Here is a 16,711-nt window from a genome sequence, read left to right as displayed (position 1 = left end):
CTCTCCCTGAGAAACATTACTATGTGTTTACGAACAGACATCAGGGCGTACAGATGCTGTAAAATGTGAATACATTTAGAGGAATCATCACTTAGAGCAAATGGCATCGCTGCCAAGTAGATTTGAAATATTAATGTAAGAACTATAACTGTCCTGACTTGATTTTTACTGTTGTTCCACACATTTGAAAATTCATCAGGACTGTTTGAAAATAATTATAACTTTAGAGTAAAAATTGTAATATTGTGAAATATTATTACAATTTAAAATAATGGTTTTCTATGTGAATATTTTAAAATGTAATTTATTCCTGTGATGCAAAGCCAATTTTTCAGCATCTTTACTCAAGTCTTCAGTGTCACATGATCCTTCAAGATTCAAAAATATTAATTATTCCAAACTTGTGTGTGGAATAATGTATATATATATATATATATATATATATATATAATTTTAGCTTTACACGAAAACGGTGTACTAAAAATGGAAACATTTTCCTTTGCATTTTTCGCGTACAGATGACAACGTCGTCAAAACGATCCCCATTCACACTGATCCGCGAAAACAATTAAAAGCGCTGTATTCTGCTGCCAGGCCAGTAGATGGCAATGTCACTTTGTAAAGAAACACTATGTGCCTATAGACTGAATGCGCATGACATCCCCGTTTTCACAAATTCACGTATTTGTAGCTTAAACAGAAACTATAACAGTATCGTTTTCAAAAACTTGCGCCTGTTTTCAAAAGTTTGCGTTTTCAGGCCCCCAAAACGGCGTTGTCGTGTAAATGAGTGGGTGCCGTGTAAACGTCCCCTAACTAAAATGGAACTAAACATTTTTATGCGTATTATGTGTTCAGTCTACAGGTGCGTAGTGTTTCTTTACGAAGCGACATCGCCAACTACTGGCCTGGCGTGAATAATACAGCGCTAGTTGTTTCCGCGGATTCCTGCGAACTTGGATAGTTTTGACAACGTCGTCTGTACGCGAAAAATGCAAATGAAAAATTTTTACACATGCCCTCAGTTAACGATAAAAACCCAGAAGCAAGGATCGCAAACCTCTAGTCTTTAGGAAACTTAGCAGCCAAACAAAAAGTGAATTCAAATCACAATAGTCACAGTTCACATCAAATTTCAAAAAAACAAAAATAGGAAAAACACAAAGAGTTGTAGCAAGTCTGAGGTACAGTATGTGATGAGTTTATTCTTTTAGCTTGAACTCTCGCATGCAGTTTGACTCACAGACTACAAGTATGATGCATATAAAAGCTATTGATTTATGTTTTATGCTATTTTGATATTTGTTTCATATAAATTCATAATATACCTAGAATTCATTTCTCTCAATACACGTCACATTCACATGGAGCAGTAACTGTGTTTATATCGAACATACAAGTCTCGTACATGAAACGAAATGTAATGATAACATTCATAACTATAAAAATGTAAACAAATACACGCTATCCTGCCAGTCTTCAGTCATCAAGATGCATGTCAAACATTGATAACAGAAATATAGAACTAGAATCAATCGCTCCATTGGTGAAATATGCAGTAAACAAAAGTGGTGCACATAAATACACTATTTCTCATGTTATATATATTTATATAAAGAAATGCATAATACAAAAAGTCATATTTCAGCTTGAACATAATCAAAACGATTATATTTCCTATATAACTTCAGCATAATTTTGTCATTTTTATTTTAGCTTTTATGATGCATAACCTTTCACTTTACACCTTTCACAGATTATATATAGATTATAATTCAGAATTTATGCATTATAGAAATTATATAACAGATTGCATATTCCTACAAAATATTTACACATACGAAGGACCATTTTTGAGAGATTTCTTTTTAAAAATGCAAAGACGAGAATGCAGAAAGATGAAGTTTTGGCTTAAGACACGATCTAGAACAAATCGCAGTTCATTTACAAAAATGAATTCGTAACCACTGATGGATCCGCTGCGATGCAGAAGTGAAGAGGGTGGGCACAGATCTCTAACTGGATCGTTTAAGCTGTTTCAAGTGCAATATCAGTGAAACGGGTACAGGAAAGGATGAAATAAGACAGGTTTCACAGTTCAGGATGTGATAGAAGTCTTGAGGTTTTGTGGAAAGTGTTTGCTACAAGCTCTCGACCGAGGCAGACGTAGGGAAGGCACGTGTGCGAATGGCTTTCTAGCGTGTTGAAGAGAGACCTGAGAGGCACTGAGCCATTCTGAAATACTGAGTGGGAACTTGTATGCTTACAGGTGAGATTTCATGCAGCTATAATTACACGTGTACTGATGACAACAAGCTGTGGAAATACGTCAACTCTGTCTCAAGTAACATAGGAGAGGACAACAAATCGCACAAACAAAATAAAAACAGACATGAGGGAATCTTCTCTTAACAAACACAAGTAATTGATTAAATGACATTTAAAGAGGAAGTGTGTCATTTCTGCAGCAATAGAAGCACCAAACATTCCCGCTCATTTCAATGGGAGCTTGAATTACTGGAAGTATATATGACAATAGTAACACAAGAACACACCCTGGCCTTCGCTAGTGCTATATTAGTTGAAGAAAGATGCTTTTTGCTCCTATAAGTGTGTAGTTACAGCATCTACCAGCAGGGAATAACTGCTGAAGTCAACTAGACAAACTTTGATCTATGGCCTGTTTTTTGGAGCAGATGTGACTTTTTCTAGTTTATATTAGGGGTGTAACGATACAGAAAACTGACGGTTTGGTACGTACCTCGCTTACGGTTTGGTATGGCAGGGGGAGAAAACTAAACAAAATTGCTTTTTTTTTTTTGCCTTGAGATTTTCCCAAGGATTTTCCCATTTTATAATGGGGTTTTTCAGTTTGAGTAAAATAAGGTCTGTGGTGAATGGGACTTGATTAAACTTGGACGTTTTGTTCTACAGCGTAAACTGCACACACTCACACACCAAACGTTCTTATCTACAGTAGTTTTTTTTTTTTTTAAATAAGCAAAATTCATATTTTTGATATGGGTGTGTCTCATTTACATTGTAGAACAAAACGTCCAAGTAAGGTCAAGTTATGTTTGCCACAGACCTTATTTTACTCATAATTTTAACACCCCTATTATAAAAACTGATTGGAAAATCTCGAGGAAACCACTGGCGAATTTTGTCTTGCAGGTTTTGATGTCAACCCTACAGCACTCAATTTAGGACCATGTGATATATTAAATATTTACAGTATATTTGTTTTTATTTTGCTGACAATATAACATGAACTGATGCTGTAAATAATACAATCATTTCTATAATATTTGTAATGATATTCATGTAATGGTGAAAAAAAATAATATATTATGACAAATTACACCATTACATAAATTACATAATTATCAAAATATATACAGTATAAAAATTATATTTAAAACACTTTCATTCAAAAGTATGGGGGCTGTAAGATTTGTTTTTGAAAGAAGTATTTTTATGCTCACCAAGTCTGCATTTATTTGATATAACTACTGTAAAAATAATTAAATATTATTACAACTGTTTTCTATATTATTTTGTTTTAAAATGTAATTTATTCCTGTTGTGGTAAAGCTGAATTTTCAGCATCATTACTTCAGTTTTTAGTGTCACATGATCCTTCAGAAATCATTCTAACATGCTGATTTGATCCTCGAGAAACATTTCTTATTATTATCAATGTTGATATACATATTATGAAGAGTTTCGATGCAAAAACCTTTAAGTCCGTCTGACATGTTTTCTTTTAAATGAGAATTTTTTTTTACTAGGCTCCTCTGTTTAGGTTCAGTAATTTCACTTTAATGGCAATTAAAGCATTATTAGTCAGTTATTGAAATTTCTTGTTCTTAAAAATGTCACTTTTGTCAATTTACTGGTATTTAACAAATTTGACTGTCTTTTGCTGCAAACCCAGCTGTTCATGTGTGCTTTTTTTTTTTTGGAAAAACCTCTACGTCCAGCTTTTTGGACAACAAGACATAGTAAAACATCCATTTCTGTCAGTTTTACAGCAGCAAAAGGATCACTGTTGTGTTTAAGTCCTGTCATTTCCACTGTAACGATGGACAAAACATGATAAAAACTTGCAGCTCAGCAATTAAAAGCCTGCTCATACGTACAACGTCAAAAATCATCTGATTTGAATCGCATCTTCCGATTGGTTCTTCTGTGGACCAGTATTTCTGAATGGACTGACACTGGGATTTAGAGTATTTGAAGCGAAAGTATTTGATGAACATGTGCAGAGAGCATCGGCTCAATATCATTATCTAATTTTTGACGGAGGTGGCGGAGCTTTTGCATCTGAACTCTTCATATATATCAGACTTTTTTTAGGTTTTGACATTAAGGTTTGGTGCCGTGTGTGGGACAGAAATAACACACCTCACCTTTAAATGAAAGACACTGGGTGAAGCACAAAGCTGCTGAAGACCGCACAGTCAAACTAAACGTATCAGATCATGACATGAGACAAAACAGACATTTCAACAACATTTGGTCCATCGCCATTTTAGCCAGTGAAACAGGTTAGGGGTAGCAGCTTCACTGCCTAACTATTGTTAATCACAGCTCCAGAATAGGCACAATGTTCAAGTATGCTCAGGCAGTATGGCATAGACATCCACATCAAAGAGACAAGGTCACCTGACCCTGACAAATAACTTGAAGTTGTAAACAATTGTTTGTGTCAAAGAAAATGAACAGGTATCTACTCTACTTCTTCACTCGGTTACCTTTGTCCTCCACTTCCTTTTCATGCTTGTCCTTTTGGTATTTGTTTTTAACATTCTGCGTCAGACTATCATACGATGGCGGAGAGGATGTGGCGGGCGTTGCATCAGAGTCCTCTGAAGCGGTGGTACTGTTGCACTTGTCTTTGTCCACAGACTCTTTACTCGACACCTTTCCGTTTTGCTGCTTAGTCCCTCTGTGGATATTACGAACTTTCTTCATACTATGTCGGACCATGTGGCTCCTGAAGGCTCTCTGAATGACTGCAGCAGACATATCTTCGTGCTTCCTGCGCAGAGTTGTGGTTATAGGCTCGTATGAGGACTTGGATGGGTTGGAGGCCATGAATCGTTCTTCCATTTGTCCATGGAGCATGTCCATCTCGCCTCCTTCCCCAAGAACGCGCTTGGTGAAAGCGAACAAGATATCCAGACAGTGGATGCGATCGCCGCTCACCATCGGCAAATCCATTGACATTAGCTGCAGTCGGTTGGGTTTGGGTATTCGCAAAGGAGGATCCAGCGAATTTGCGAAGTCTGACAACTTGCCGTACTCCATGAACTGCGTGGCTTTCGGGTCAAACTTCTCCCAAACCTCGTAAAACCTGTCAAAGTCGTCTTCGCTCAAAGGCTCGGCGCTCTCTTCGGTGGCCACGCTGAAGTTCTCCAGGATGACGGCGATGTACATGTTCACCACGATCAGGAAGCATATAATGATGTAGCTGACGAAGAAAAAAATGCCGATGGATGGGTTCCCGCAGTCTTTTTTCTCCGGATTGCAGTCTGGTTCTTTGCTATTTAGCATGGGTGCCAGAAGGCCGTCCCAACCTCCCGAGGTGGTGATCTGAAACAAACACAACATGCTGTTGCCAAACGTCTCAAAGTTGAACATGTCATCGATGCCGCCTGATTTTTTGACATAGGCAAAATTGGACATGCCGAAGATGGCATAGATGAACATGACAAGGAAGAGCAGAAGTCCGATGTTGAAAAGGGCAGGAAGTGACATCATTAACGCAAACAGAAGGGTCCGTATTCCCTTGGCGCCTCGGATAAGACGTAGTACGCGGCCAATCCGGGCGAGGCGAATGACACGAAACAAGGTCGGTGAGAAAAAGTACTTCTTAATGACTTCTGCCAGGAACATGCCTGCAATGACAAGAAGCAAACAAACTCTATTTAACCTGTTAGCCAGTGTCCCCGCTTTTGAAAAAATCCCAAGAAATGGTATACCCAAACTAAAACAGATACAGAACCATTTGCACTAAAAGCATAAGTATGGTCTCATTTGAAAACAGAGCCTTGGCAGTTTATTGTAAAGTCAGAATTGTCATAATGAAAAAAAAATAGTTATAAATAGCTTCAAAGTTTTGTAAAGTTATTAGAAATTTATTTTTATGAAATCTCTATGAAAATAGAATTGAAGTTGTCATTGTTTTAATCTAGAAATGCCAAAAGCCACATGCCTGGCCATGTTATAGCTCAAATCTGAAGATAAATCTAAAACTCTGAGTTTTATTAAATGTTTTTCAAGATCATGTCATGTGATTTTATTTTGAGAAATGCTAACTGATGTTTATTGTCATCTTCTAAGCATCGATTCAGTGTATTGTCTCTATTGTTTTGTGGTGCAAATTGCCCCATTCAGTTTCAGTCTTCCATGCACACATTCACACCTCTCCTGCCTGGTTATGGCTCTAATTATTCTTTTCTTTTGTCTTCATTATAATTACTGACGTCCAGTGGTGTAACTTTGTTTTAAAAAGTGGGTGGGACAGGAATGTGTGTGGTGGTGGTGGGGGGGGTGTATTGTATTTGTATCATTACAATAATAAATACACAAAATTTAGACATAGACCTCATGTTTAATATGATAGTTTCATCCTTACATCTACTATTAATACATTATATTGTTAGTCTCGAAAGTATTTACATCAGCCAATAAATACATGGATCCGCATTTAATACTAGATCATCCTGACGGACTAGCGGTAGAATTTTCGTTCAGTGTGCCAGAGGTTCTGGGTTCTAATCCGCCCTCGTGTAATTTATTTTATTTTATTCTCATTAAAACCAAATATGTTCATCACCGATTGTATATCAAGAGCAGGGACACGTTTATGTGTATTTTGTTTTGTGATTTTACCGGAACGAATAGAGTCTCCGCAACAGCACTGAGCGTTAGATTGATGCTCTCGTCCGTGTGAAGACTGCGCAGTGTGCACGAGCGCCAAGAGAACACTGTTGCTGCGTGCAACGAGCACTCAACGTGATTTCAGAAACAACACAAACGAATGAATTGCTAATCAACTAGAGATGTTTCTTTTGTATTAGATACATTCGTGCCACGAGATGTTTCAAAAAGTGGTGGGGACGATATCAACCCTGGCAAAAAGTGGTAGGGACATGTCCCACCTGCAAATTGACCCACCCAAAAAAAACGCCTATGCTGACGTCTTTCTATTCACACTGTTTTAATCCCTCATTTCTTTGATCAAACTTCTCACTTCACCTTCTTTGAAACTGTATCAAATCCCCTTTTAGAAAAAAAAGCATTCCAGTGAGCTTTACAATTCAAAATTATTCATAAAAATAACATAATTGCTCAGCTAGGTGGCAGGTGCATCTTAAGGTTAGCTAGCATGTTGGTTTAACACACTATCAATACATGACAATTTATGAGATTAAAACCATGTTTTTGCTCCAAACTTACTTTTTTAATGCAAGGCGAGTGTTTTAAATAACCTTTTGTGATCTAATGTGGCTTCGGATCAAAAAAATCAGACAGAAAATACTTTCTTTTATAATATTCTGCACATTGATAAAGGCTATGTCGATTAGCATTACATTATAAATATACACTATTGTTATGAAAATACCTGACATGGCATGAAGAACACAGATAAACCATACATCGTCGCAATTGTGTGTTTACTGTCTCCAAAAAGTCCCTATCTGCATGTTATAGTGATCTCTAAGGGTGTAAGAAAATATCGATACACGTGAATATCGCCATATTATGTTTGACAATACTGTATCGATTCTCAAAAACACTGTATCAATATTTATTTATTTGTTTACATCCAAGATTCGTGGCTTTGCGTTCTGTTTAAACCACAGACTGTATAAATCCCAACCGCTAGATGTCAGTGTTATCTCAGAATGTAAACTGACGCAGAGAAGCACAAGGTGCGTGCATCGCTCGTGTTAGCATTAGCAAACCCAGCTCACAAGACGATAGAATTATTCCAGCTCCCGCCATGGTGTACAGAGCTGTCATGGACTGGACTATGTACTTTCTGTTATATAGTTTTGAAATTACAACCTGAATTCTGGAAAAGTTGGGCTGTTTTTTTAAATTTGAATAAAATGAAAACTAAAAGACTTTCAAATCACATGAGCCAATATTTTATTCACAATAGAACATAGATAACATAACAAATGTTTAAACTGAGAAATTTTACAATTTTATCCACTAAATGAGCTCATTTCAAATTTGATGCCTGCTACAGGTCTCAAAAAAGTTGGCACGGGGGCAACAAATGGCTGAAAAAGATTCAGCTGGGAGAACATCTAGCAACTAATTAAGTTAATTGATATCAGGTCTGTAACATGATTAGCTATAAAAAGGATGTCTTAGAGAGGCAGAGTCTCTCAGAAGTAAAGATGGGCAGAGCTGTGAAAGAGTGCGTAAAAAGATTGTGGAATACTTTAAAAACAATGTTCCTCAACGTCAAATTGCAAAGGCTTTGCAAATCTCATCATCTACAGTGCATAACATCATCAAAAGATTCAAAGAAACTGGAGAAATCTCTGTGTGTAAGGGACAAGGCCAAAGACCTTTATTGGATGTCCGTGAAGCGGCATCATGTCCTGTGGGCCAAGGCTAATTTAAAATGGACTGTTTCAAAGTGGAAAAGTGTTCTATGGTCAGACGAGTCCAAATTTGACATTCTTGTTGGAAATCACGGACGCCGTGTCTTCCGGGCTAACGAGGAAGGAGACCTTCCAGCGTGTTATCAGCGTTCAGTTCAAAAGCCAGCATCTCTGATGGTATGGTAAGTGCATATGGTATGGGCAGCTTGCATGTTTTGAAAGGCACTATGAATGCTAAAAGGTATATAAAGGTTTTAGAGCAACATTAAACGAAAAATACGTCAAAGATGACCACAAACTCTTCAGCAGCTGGAAACCTATATCAGGCAAGAATGGGACCAAATTCCAACATCAAAACTCCAGAAACTCATAACCTCGATGTCCAGACGTCTTCACACTGTTTTAAAAAGAAGAGGAGATGCTACACCATGGTAAACATGCCCCCGTCCCAACTATTTTGAGACCTGTAGCAGGCATCAAATTTGAAATGAGCTCATTTAGTGGATAAAATTGTAAAATTTCTCAGTTTAAACATTTGTTATGTTATCTATGTTCTATTGTGAATAAAATATTGGCTCATGTGATTTGAAAGTCTTTTAGTTTTCATTTTATTCAAATTTATAAAACGTACCAACTTTTCCGGAATTCGGGTTGTAAAAACTGCTATAATGTGAACCTTTAAAACATATACACCTAAAGAATCCTGCAGTCACTACTATTTTCCCTTTACTTAGATTGCACAAAATAGTGATTAGTGATATAAATGCAAATTATACTGTCTTGATTAAATAATTATTATTTTTTTTTGTCAGGTTTTATGCATATGATTGTGTTCTTTGACAGTTTTTTATAAAAATTAGTAGGGCTGGTCCGAATACCATTTTTTGAGCTTCGAAGCTCGGTAGTAATCAGCACCGAATATTCGAAGCTTCGGCGGGAGGGGGCTGAAGATATCCTTCTCTCTAATAAAGGCATGTGTAACGAGAAATATAGTGTGGCCCCTTTAACAGCTGCGCGCTCCCGGTTGAACTGTGTTGAACGACTCGAACACCGCATGTATGCGGCTTATTTCTGTTTTTCTGTCGCTATTTAAAGTTGTTTTCTTTATTAAGTAACGCTGTGGACCGCATGCCAGATGTGCAAAAAAAAAAACAAACAAAAAAAAACACGAAATTCGAATCCCAAAATTGAAAATCGAATACCAACCTACCAAACGAATATTCGAATATTCTGGTCCAGCCCTAAAAATTAGATCCTCTTTCTGAATAAACAAGAAATATTGCAATATAATATCCTTTCTTACAGTATCACAATATATCACAAAATATCGTATCGTAACCCCTGTATCGTGATACGTATTGTATCGCCAAATTCTTGGCAATACACAGACCTAGTGATCTCTAGAAGCTTTGTGTAAGACATTTCCTGGAATGTCACATGATATGCCTGTTCATCACAAGTAACATTTGTGGACCAATGCTGCTCCTCTCTATAGAAACTTGACGTAAAGAACGATTCAGTGCTTCAGCATCCTCGTGAAGGTTAACAGGTTATCATCAAGCACGTCCATGCTTTATTTTCTCATTCATTTATCACACTGTGTCAATAACTTATAAGTAGCACTTCACTTTTTGTGATTATTTTATGGTTAAATTTTGAATTATGCAGGACTGCAAAATAAAAAAATAAAAAATACATTTTCTTGATTTTGCAATGTGTTTAGGAGGGGAAAAAACTGGAGGGACTGATAAAATAAATTAGTAAAGGGTCAAGTCCTTTTGTCATGCTGCAGATCTTACCAACTATAGACAGGATGATGACGACAAAGTCGAATACGTTCCAGCCAACTATGAAGAAGTAATGTCGTAGCGAGATCATCTTTAGCACACATTCACCAGTGAAGAGCACAATGAAGGCAAGATTGATATAGTACAGCACATTGCCCATTTCTGGGGACTGATCTTCCGTCTCCACCATCATAGTGACCATGTTGAGCCAAATAAGGACCATAATGAAAATGTCAAAGGCCTGATTGGCTACAAGGTCAAAGATGAATCCTTGAATTTTGTTCTGGAATGAATGAGAAGATGTACAGTAAGAGATGCTTGTTTTTCGAAAGACATTTACAACAAACAAGAAAAGATGGTTTAAAGGGATCGTCTCGTTATCATTTTCTAAAAAGCAGCTTTTGCATATATGCTATAAGAGATAATAATAACATACCGACAAGAATGTAATTTTTGGAGGAACTATTCTTTTACAGGAATGCTTACTTTTGGCCTTGGAATGGGTTTTTGAGGTTTCTTTGAGCCGAGCTTCTTCATTGCGTTGTAATATTTCTTCTGCTCTTCTGTCATGAAAATATCCTGACCCCCAAAGTAAAGACAGAAAACAGAAAGATTATTTTGTGACAGAAACCAACAAGACCTTGATTTTATGATCCAAAATATGTACTATGCACGTAAAGAAAAAGTCGCCTGTGTAGAGCATCCAGTAGACAACAAACTAGCATTAGAAGAAACCTCTGAAGTCTGAAATCAAGATTCTATCAGAAGCAGCTTAATCATCAAGCCTATAGATACTTATCTTTTTCTTCTGCTGGTTGAAGTTGTCAATGATGACGCCAATGAAGAGATTTAATGTGAAAAAAGCTCCAAAGATGATGAAGATGACAAAATAGAGGTACATATACAGATTCACCTCATACTCTGGCTGCTCCTCTACCTGCAGAGATGGAGATGGACAACATGCAGCAGTATGATTAAAAGCATTATGTATAATAGTTTTATAATCATCTATAATAATAAAATAAAATGAATTATATATTATTGAAGCAATTAATGACTTACACCGCGCGAGTCTACCGCTGCATACATAATGGGCATCCACCCTTTAAAGGTGGCCTTGACAAAATAAACAAGAAAAACAGTTTACTTTTTCATTTTTAGGACTGTTTTATTTTTTCCACAACAAATCATTTATTTATGGAAGCTTGTTCCCGCCACTAAATGAAAAAATAAAAAAGGTAATTGCGACTTCTCTCACAATTCTTGCTTTTTTTCTTGCAATTGCAAATTTATATCTCACAATTCTGACTTTTTTTTCTCTGAATTGCAAGATATAAACTCAAAATTATGAGTTATAAAATCAGAATTGCGAGATATAAAGTCAGAATTGCATGATATAAACTCGCAATTGTGTCTAAGTTTAACTAAACTATTTTCTTAGAATTGCGAGTTTATATCTCGCAATTCTGACTTTATATCATGCTATCTGACTATATCTCGCAATTATTTTTTTTCTCAGAATTGCAAGATATAAACTCACAATTATGAGTTATAAAGTCAGAATTGTGAGATATAAAGTCAGAATTGCATGATATAAACTTGCAATTGTCTAAGTTTAACTAAACTTTTTTCTCAGAATTGCGAGTTTATATCTTGCAATTCTGACTTTATATCTTGCAATTCTGACTTTATATCACGTAATTCTTACTTTATAACTCGCAATTCTGACATTATCACGCAATTCTGACTTTATATTTCGCAATTCTGACCTTATATCTCACAATTGTGAGTTTATATCACGCAATTCTTACTTTATAACTCGCAATTCTGACTTTATAACTCGCAATTCTGACTTTATAACTCGCAATTCTGACTTTATATCACACAATTCTGACTTTATATCACACAATTCTGACTTTATAACTCGCAATTCTGACTATATCTCGCAATTCTGACTTTATATCTCGCAATTCTGACTTTACAACTTGCAATTCTGACATTATCATGCAATTCTGACTTTAAAACTCACAATTGCCAGTTTAAATGTCACAATTCTGAAAAGTCGCAATTACCTTTTTTATTTAGTGGCGGAAACAAACTTCCATATTTATTTTACTTAAAAATAAATGTACATAATAATTATATATTTAAATAAATTAAATACATTGTAAATAAATTCCCCAACTGTAGCTGATTTTCCATTGATGTTAAATATTTATTCTTATGATGGAACACATAATTCTACATTTTCTATGTTCTAGATTTAAAAAATAAATAAATAAATAAAATCTCTCTTATATTTATTGACCACTATTGAGGGCATCCTTACCACTTGTAGCAGGGCCAGGTATCCATTCCCCACATTGTCAAAGTTGATCTTTGAAGGTTTCCAGCGGGTTACATTCTTGCCCATATTGATACATTCTGACTTGTTATAGACATCTGCGGTAGACATGCGCTTGTCCGAGGTAATATTTACACATTCATTAAACCTTCCAGCAAAGAAGTTGACACCCACAATGCTAAAAATGAGCCAGAAGATGAGACAGACCAGCAGAACGTTCATGATGGAGGGGATGGCACCAAGAAGAGCGTTCACAACCACCTGTGTCCACAGAAACATCACAAACTTACAAAGTCTTATGAATATGATGCAATAATCATGGAAGCACTTTGTTTGACAGCTAGATTTGTATTTTACATCCAATGTTTTGAATCTACTTGAATATAATGGCTGCTGGTTGAAGCAGCAAACATTTAAGCCAATTCAGAGCACATACATCAATACTGAGATATAATCAAAAGGCTGAAAAATCGACATGTGACTTTTTAGTCCTATTACAGTCCTGATACACCTGTAAAACAAAGTGCATCCTGTTTTAACTCTGTTGACTCAGTTTTGGTAAAGAAAGGAAAACACGTGAGTGTAGTAAGAAACTGCCGATGCATAATGGTTAGCAGTAACGGCAGCAGGAGAACACATCATTACCGGCAATGACAAAAAACAAATGAGGGGAGAAGCTGGGAAAGAAGAAAGAGGAATGGAGAGGGAAAGTTATCGGTGCACGCTGATCTGTGCACTCACTGATTTTATCTGTTTTGCAGTTCGGAGGGTTGTGCAAAGTTCAGAATTGAACACATCAGCTCCGTTTGAATCTGTCAGAAAAAGCAAATTCCAAAACTGCCATTTAAAGAAATAAAATTAGACTATAATGTATATGGGTGTGTGTGTGACATATTTATATCATATGTGTACATTTAAATGAATATGTATAAATTATATATATGTGTGTGTGTGTGTATATATATATAAAAATAATCAATTCAAATTCTGCATCCGACATCAATTCAATTTCAGGAACCGAACTGCAATTTAAATGCTTCTCAATTCAATTCTGAATGACGCACAACCCTGACAGTTTGGCATGAAAAAGCATGACCTTTAGGAAGTACCGTGAAGCCACAGTATTTGTTTACTGTAAACGAACAAACACAAAAAGAAATTAAAGCACATGTTAAAGGCACTCAGCAGCAATGACACAACCGGATGCATGGTGTATTTCTAGACACTGTCAATACAAACAGAGCGAAGAGTGGAGAGGAGAGATCAGTGATTGCCACGTGAGGGGAAGTCATCGCAACATCACATTTATGTGGAAAACGTACGCAAGCATTTGGTCAATAGCAGCACTATTGACCTCCTGAGCTTATTACATAAAGCTGCAAGTCAATGCTTCCTACCATTGCTTGCAATTCACAGCTTGTAATTGTTTAGTAAAACACCACAAATGGTGACCGGACACAAGATTATATCACAGTACCGACCCCATCTCACACATTACAGCAGATTTTACATTGTATCCATAGTGGTGAGCCAATAGAAAAGTCAAAGAAATGTAATAATATTACTGTGAACTGCATAGGAACATTAGAGTGTTTGGTTTCTAAATGTTAAATTTCAATGGTTTCAAGCTCCTGGCAGCTTCATAAAACACACTGTGTTCAGCTTTTTAAAGGGATGAGGTCAATTTTTTCCACTTTCTAAGCACATTTTACTGAAAAATCACACAAAAATCTCCACTTAGTTCCTCTGGGATGCTGTGAAAACAGTAACCAAGCTTAGCGAAAAGTCACTGTTTGACATTCATCTCAGTGACAAATTCACCTGAACCCACACAAATCCACCTTTTTATCTGCATTGTCTAAAATGAGGAGCTTTAACTGATGGCAAGCAGGTTGATGTGAGTCTTGTGCTGATTGATCAGGATTATTGGGGACTCATGCTGTGTCACATGTTTAGCTGGAACAGTCAGAGGACAAGACAGAGGAAAAAGCCACAGTGATGATTTACTGTACAGCAGGCACACATTTCTCTCTACGCTCTTAAAGTCAACATGAAATCAAATTTAATTCCATTTTCTTTCTTAATACATGTTTACTGTCTTATTGGGAATGATTATGTGCACTTTATACTAAGGCAGGATTTCAGCAGGTTTGGGGTTGTCATATGACCATTTCTGTAGCTTGAATGCTTGAAAAAAAAAGTATGCCTTGAAATGCAATGGAAGTCGCTTTCGATAAAAGTATCTGCCAAATGCCTGCATGTAATGTAATGCATGAAACTCAGGAAAACAAATAAAATATTTCAAATAAATTTTTAGTGTTTTATTTTGATTGTTTTCATTTTAAAATAATACATTTATTCTAATATTCGGTCATTCAGTGTTAACTCAACCAGAGTTCCCCGGCTCAAATTTTTGATTTTGTTAATATTTTTTCTGTACGAAGACAAACATAAATAGTAATGAAAGCCAAAATATTAAATGTCACAGATGTATAGTTACTTTAGAAAGATGGCAGCATCATTAGTTTATTTTTACACAGAGATTGGTTGGTCTGTTAGTAAAATCTGTTGACTTTAGCAATGTTTGTTTCATTATATGCCAACAGTGACAGTTCAAAAATGGCAAAAAGCACTTCTTGTGTGTTTTTGCCTCAAGTTTGCATGCCTGGAACTCAAGAAGTATTAAATATATATTAATATCCTTTTAGATTCTGGTTCTTAACAAACTTTCCTTTTGGTATCTTCATTTTAAAGGCTCTCGATGGTTCAATCCCAGAGATCTCAATGTGGCTCCTTGAGTAAATTGGTAAATTGCACACAATTTCAGTGGTCAAAAATCAAATGTGGCTCACTTTACATACAGCTGATACTTTCTTTCTTTTAAAGAGGAATATCTGAAGAACAAATAACGTTGAAACTAGAAATGTATCTCATGGTTTTCTATCAACTCAATTGCATAAAACATACCTGTCTGAGTGCCATAAATATTCCTTTTCCAAAGTTTGCATGCCTGTAACTCTACAGGAATTGAAGATATCTTAATGTCCTTCTAGATTCTCATTCTTAATAAACTTTCCTTTTGTAATCTTCATTTTCAAGGCCCTATATAGTTCAGTCCCATAGATATGGGAATCTCAATGTGGCTCCATGTTCAATTTGTTGAATTTTACTGATTTTCAGTGATCGAAAACCAAATGTGGTTCACTTTGCACACATCTGAAATTTATTGAATTTAAAGAGGAATGTCTGAAGAACAAATAACAATGAAACTAGAAATGTATCATTTCCCTCTATCAAAACAGTTGAATACAACAAACCTCTCTTAGAGCCAAAAACACTTCTTAAGTAAATACTTCTTGAGTTACAGGCATGCAAACCTGAGGCAAAAAAACACAAGAAGTGCCTTTTGCCATTTTTGAACTGTCACCGTTGGCATATAATGCAACAAAGACTGTGAAAGTCAACGTATTTTACGAAAAGACCAACCAATCTCTGTGTAAAAATAAACTAATGATGCTGCCATCTTTCTAAAGTCATTTTTATACCCCTCCAATTTGGCTCCAAATCTCAGGTGAAAACTGTCATTTTCACCCTCCTCGACAAAACAGTGGATTACTCAGTAAATATACAATTTTGGCTTTCATCACTATTTATGTTTGTCTTTCTACAGAAAAAATATTAACAAAATCAAAAAAAAAAGAAAAAAAAAAAGGTTCATTTGAATTTGGTTAAATTTGGTTAAAATGACCCTAGTACTTTTTAATGATTTAAATAATTATTAGCTTTTCATCAACCCCCAACCCAATGCAGTGTCACTGGTTTTCAGTTTCATGTTGACTTTAAAAAGCTGATCTGCTCAGAGGACTTCATTCAGATATATCACCCGTTATCAACGCAAAACTACTAAAAAGGGCTTTTCACACTGCAATAATCCTCAGGTTAACATTGCT

General features: G+C 36.0%; 1 protein-coding gene across 2 annotated transcripts in view; it reads right to left on the bottom strand.

The window, feature by feature from the left end:
• Nucleotides 1–1,185: 1,185 nt before the first annotated feature.
• Nucleotides 1,186–16,711, bottom strand: part of scn1laa (sodium channel, voltage-gated, type I-like, alpha) — a 74,470-nt gene continuing 58,944 nt past the window's right edge. For both annotated transcript variants that reach the window (XM_051905143.1, XM_051905144.1), the window contains 6 exons: nt 12,747–13,022; nt 11,480–11,533; nt 11,217–11,354; nt 10,904–11,008; nt 10,430–10,700; nt 1,186–5,903 (listed from right to left, as the gene is read on the bottom strand). In XM_051905143.1, the coding sequence (XP_051761103.1) occupies nt 4,738–5,903; nt 10,430–10,700; nt 10,904–11,008; nt 11,217–11,354; nt 11,480–11,533; nt 12,747–13,022 (2,010 nt within the window). In that variant the 3' untranslated portion in view covers nt 1,186–4,737. The remainder of the gene's footprint in view (nt 5,904–10,429; nt 10,701–10,903; nt 11,009–11,216; nt 11,355–11,479; nt 11,534–12,746; nt 13,023–16,711) is intronic.

Source organism: Ctenopharyngodon idella, chromosome 9 (assembly GCF_019924925.1).
Source record: "Ctenopharyngodon idella isolate HZGC_01 chromosome 9, HZGC01, whole genome shotgun sequence".
Lineage (NCBI taxonomy): Eukaryota > Metazoa > Chordata > Actinopteri > Cypriniformes > Xenocyprididae > Ctenopharyngodon > Ctenopharyngodon idella.
The sequence above is the reverse complement of the archived record's forward strand: the minus strand, read 5'-3'. Positions and strand labels throughout refer to the sequence as shown.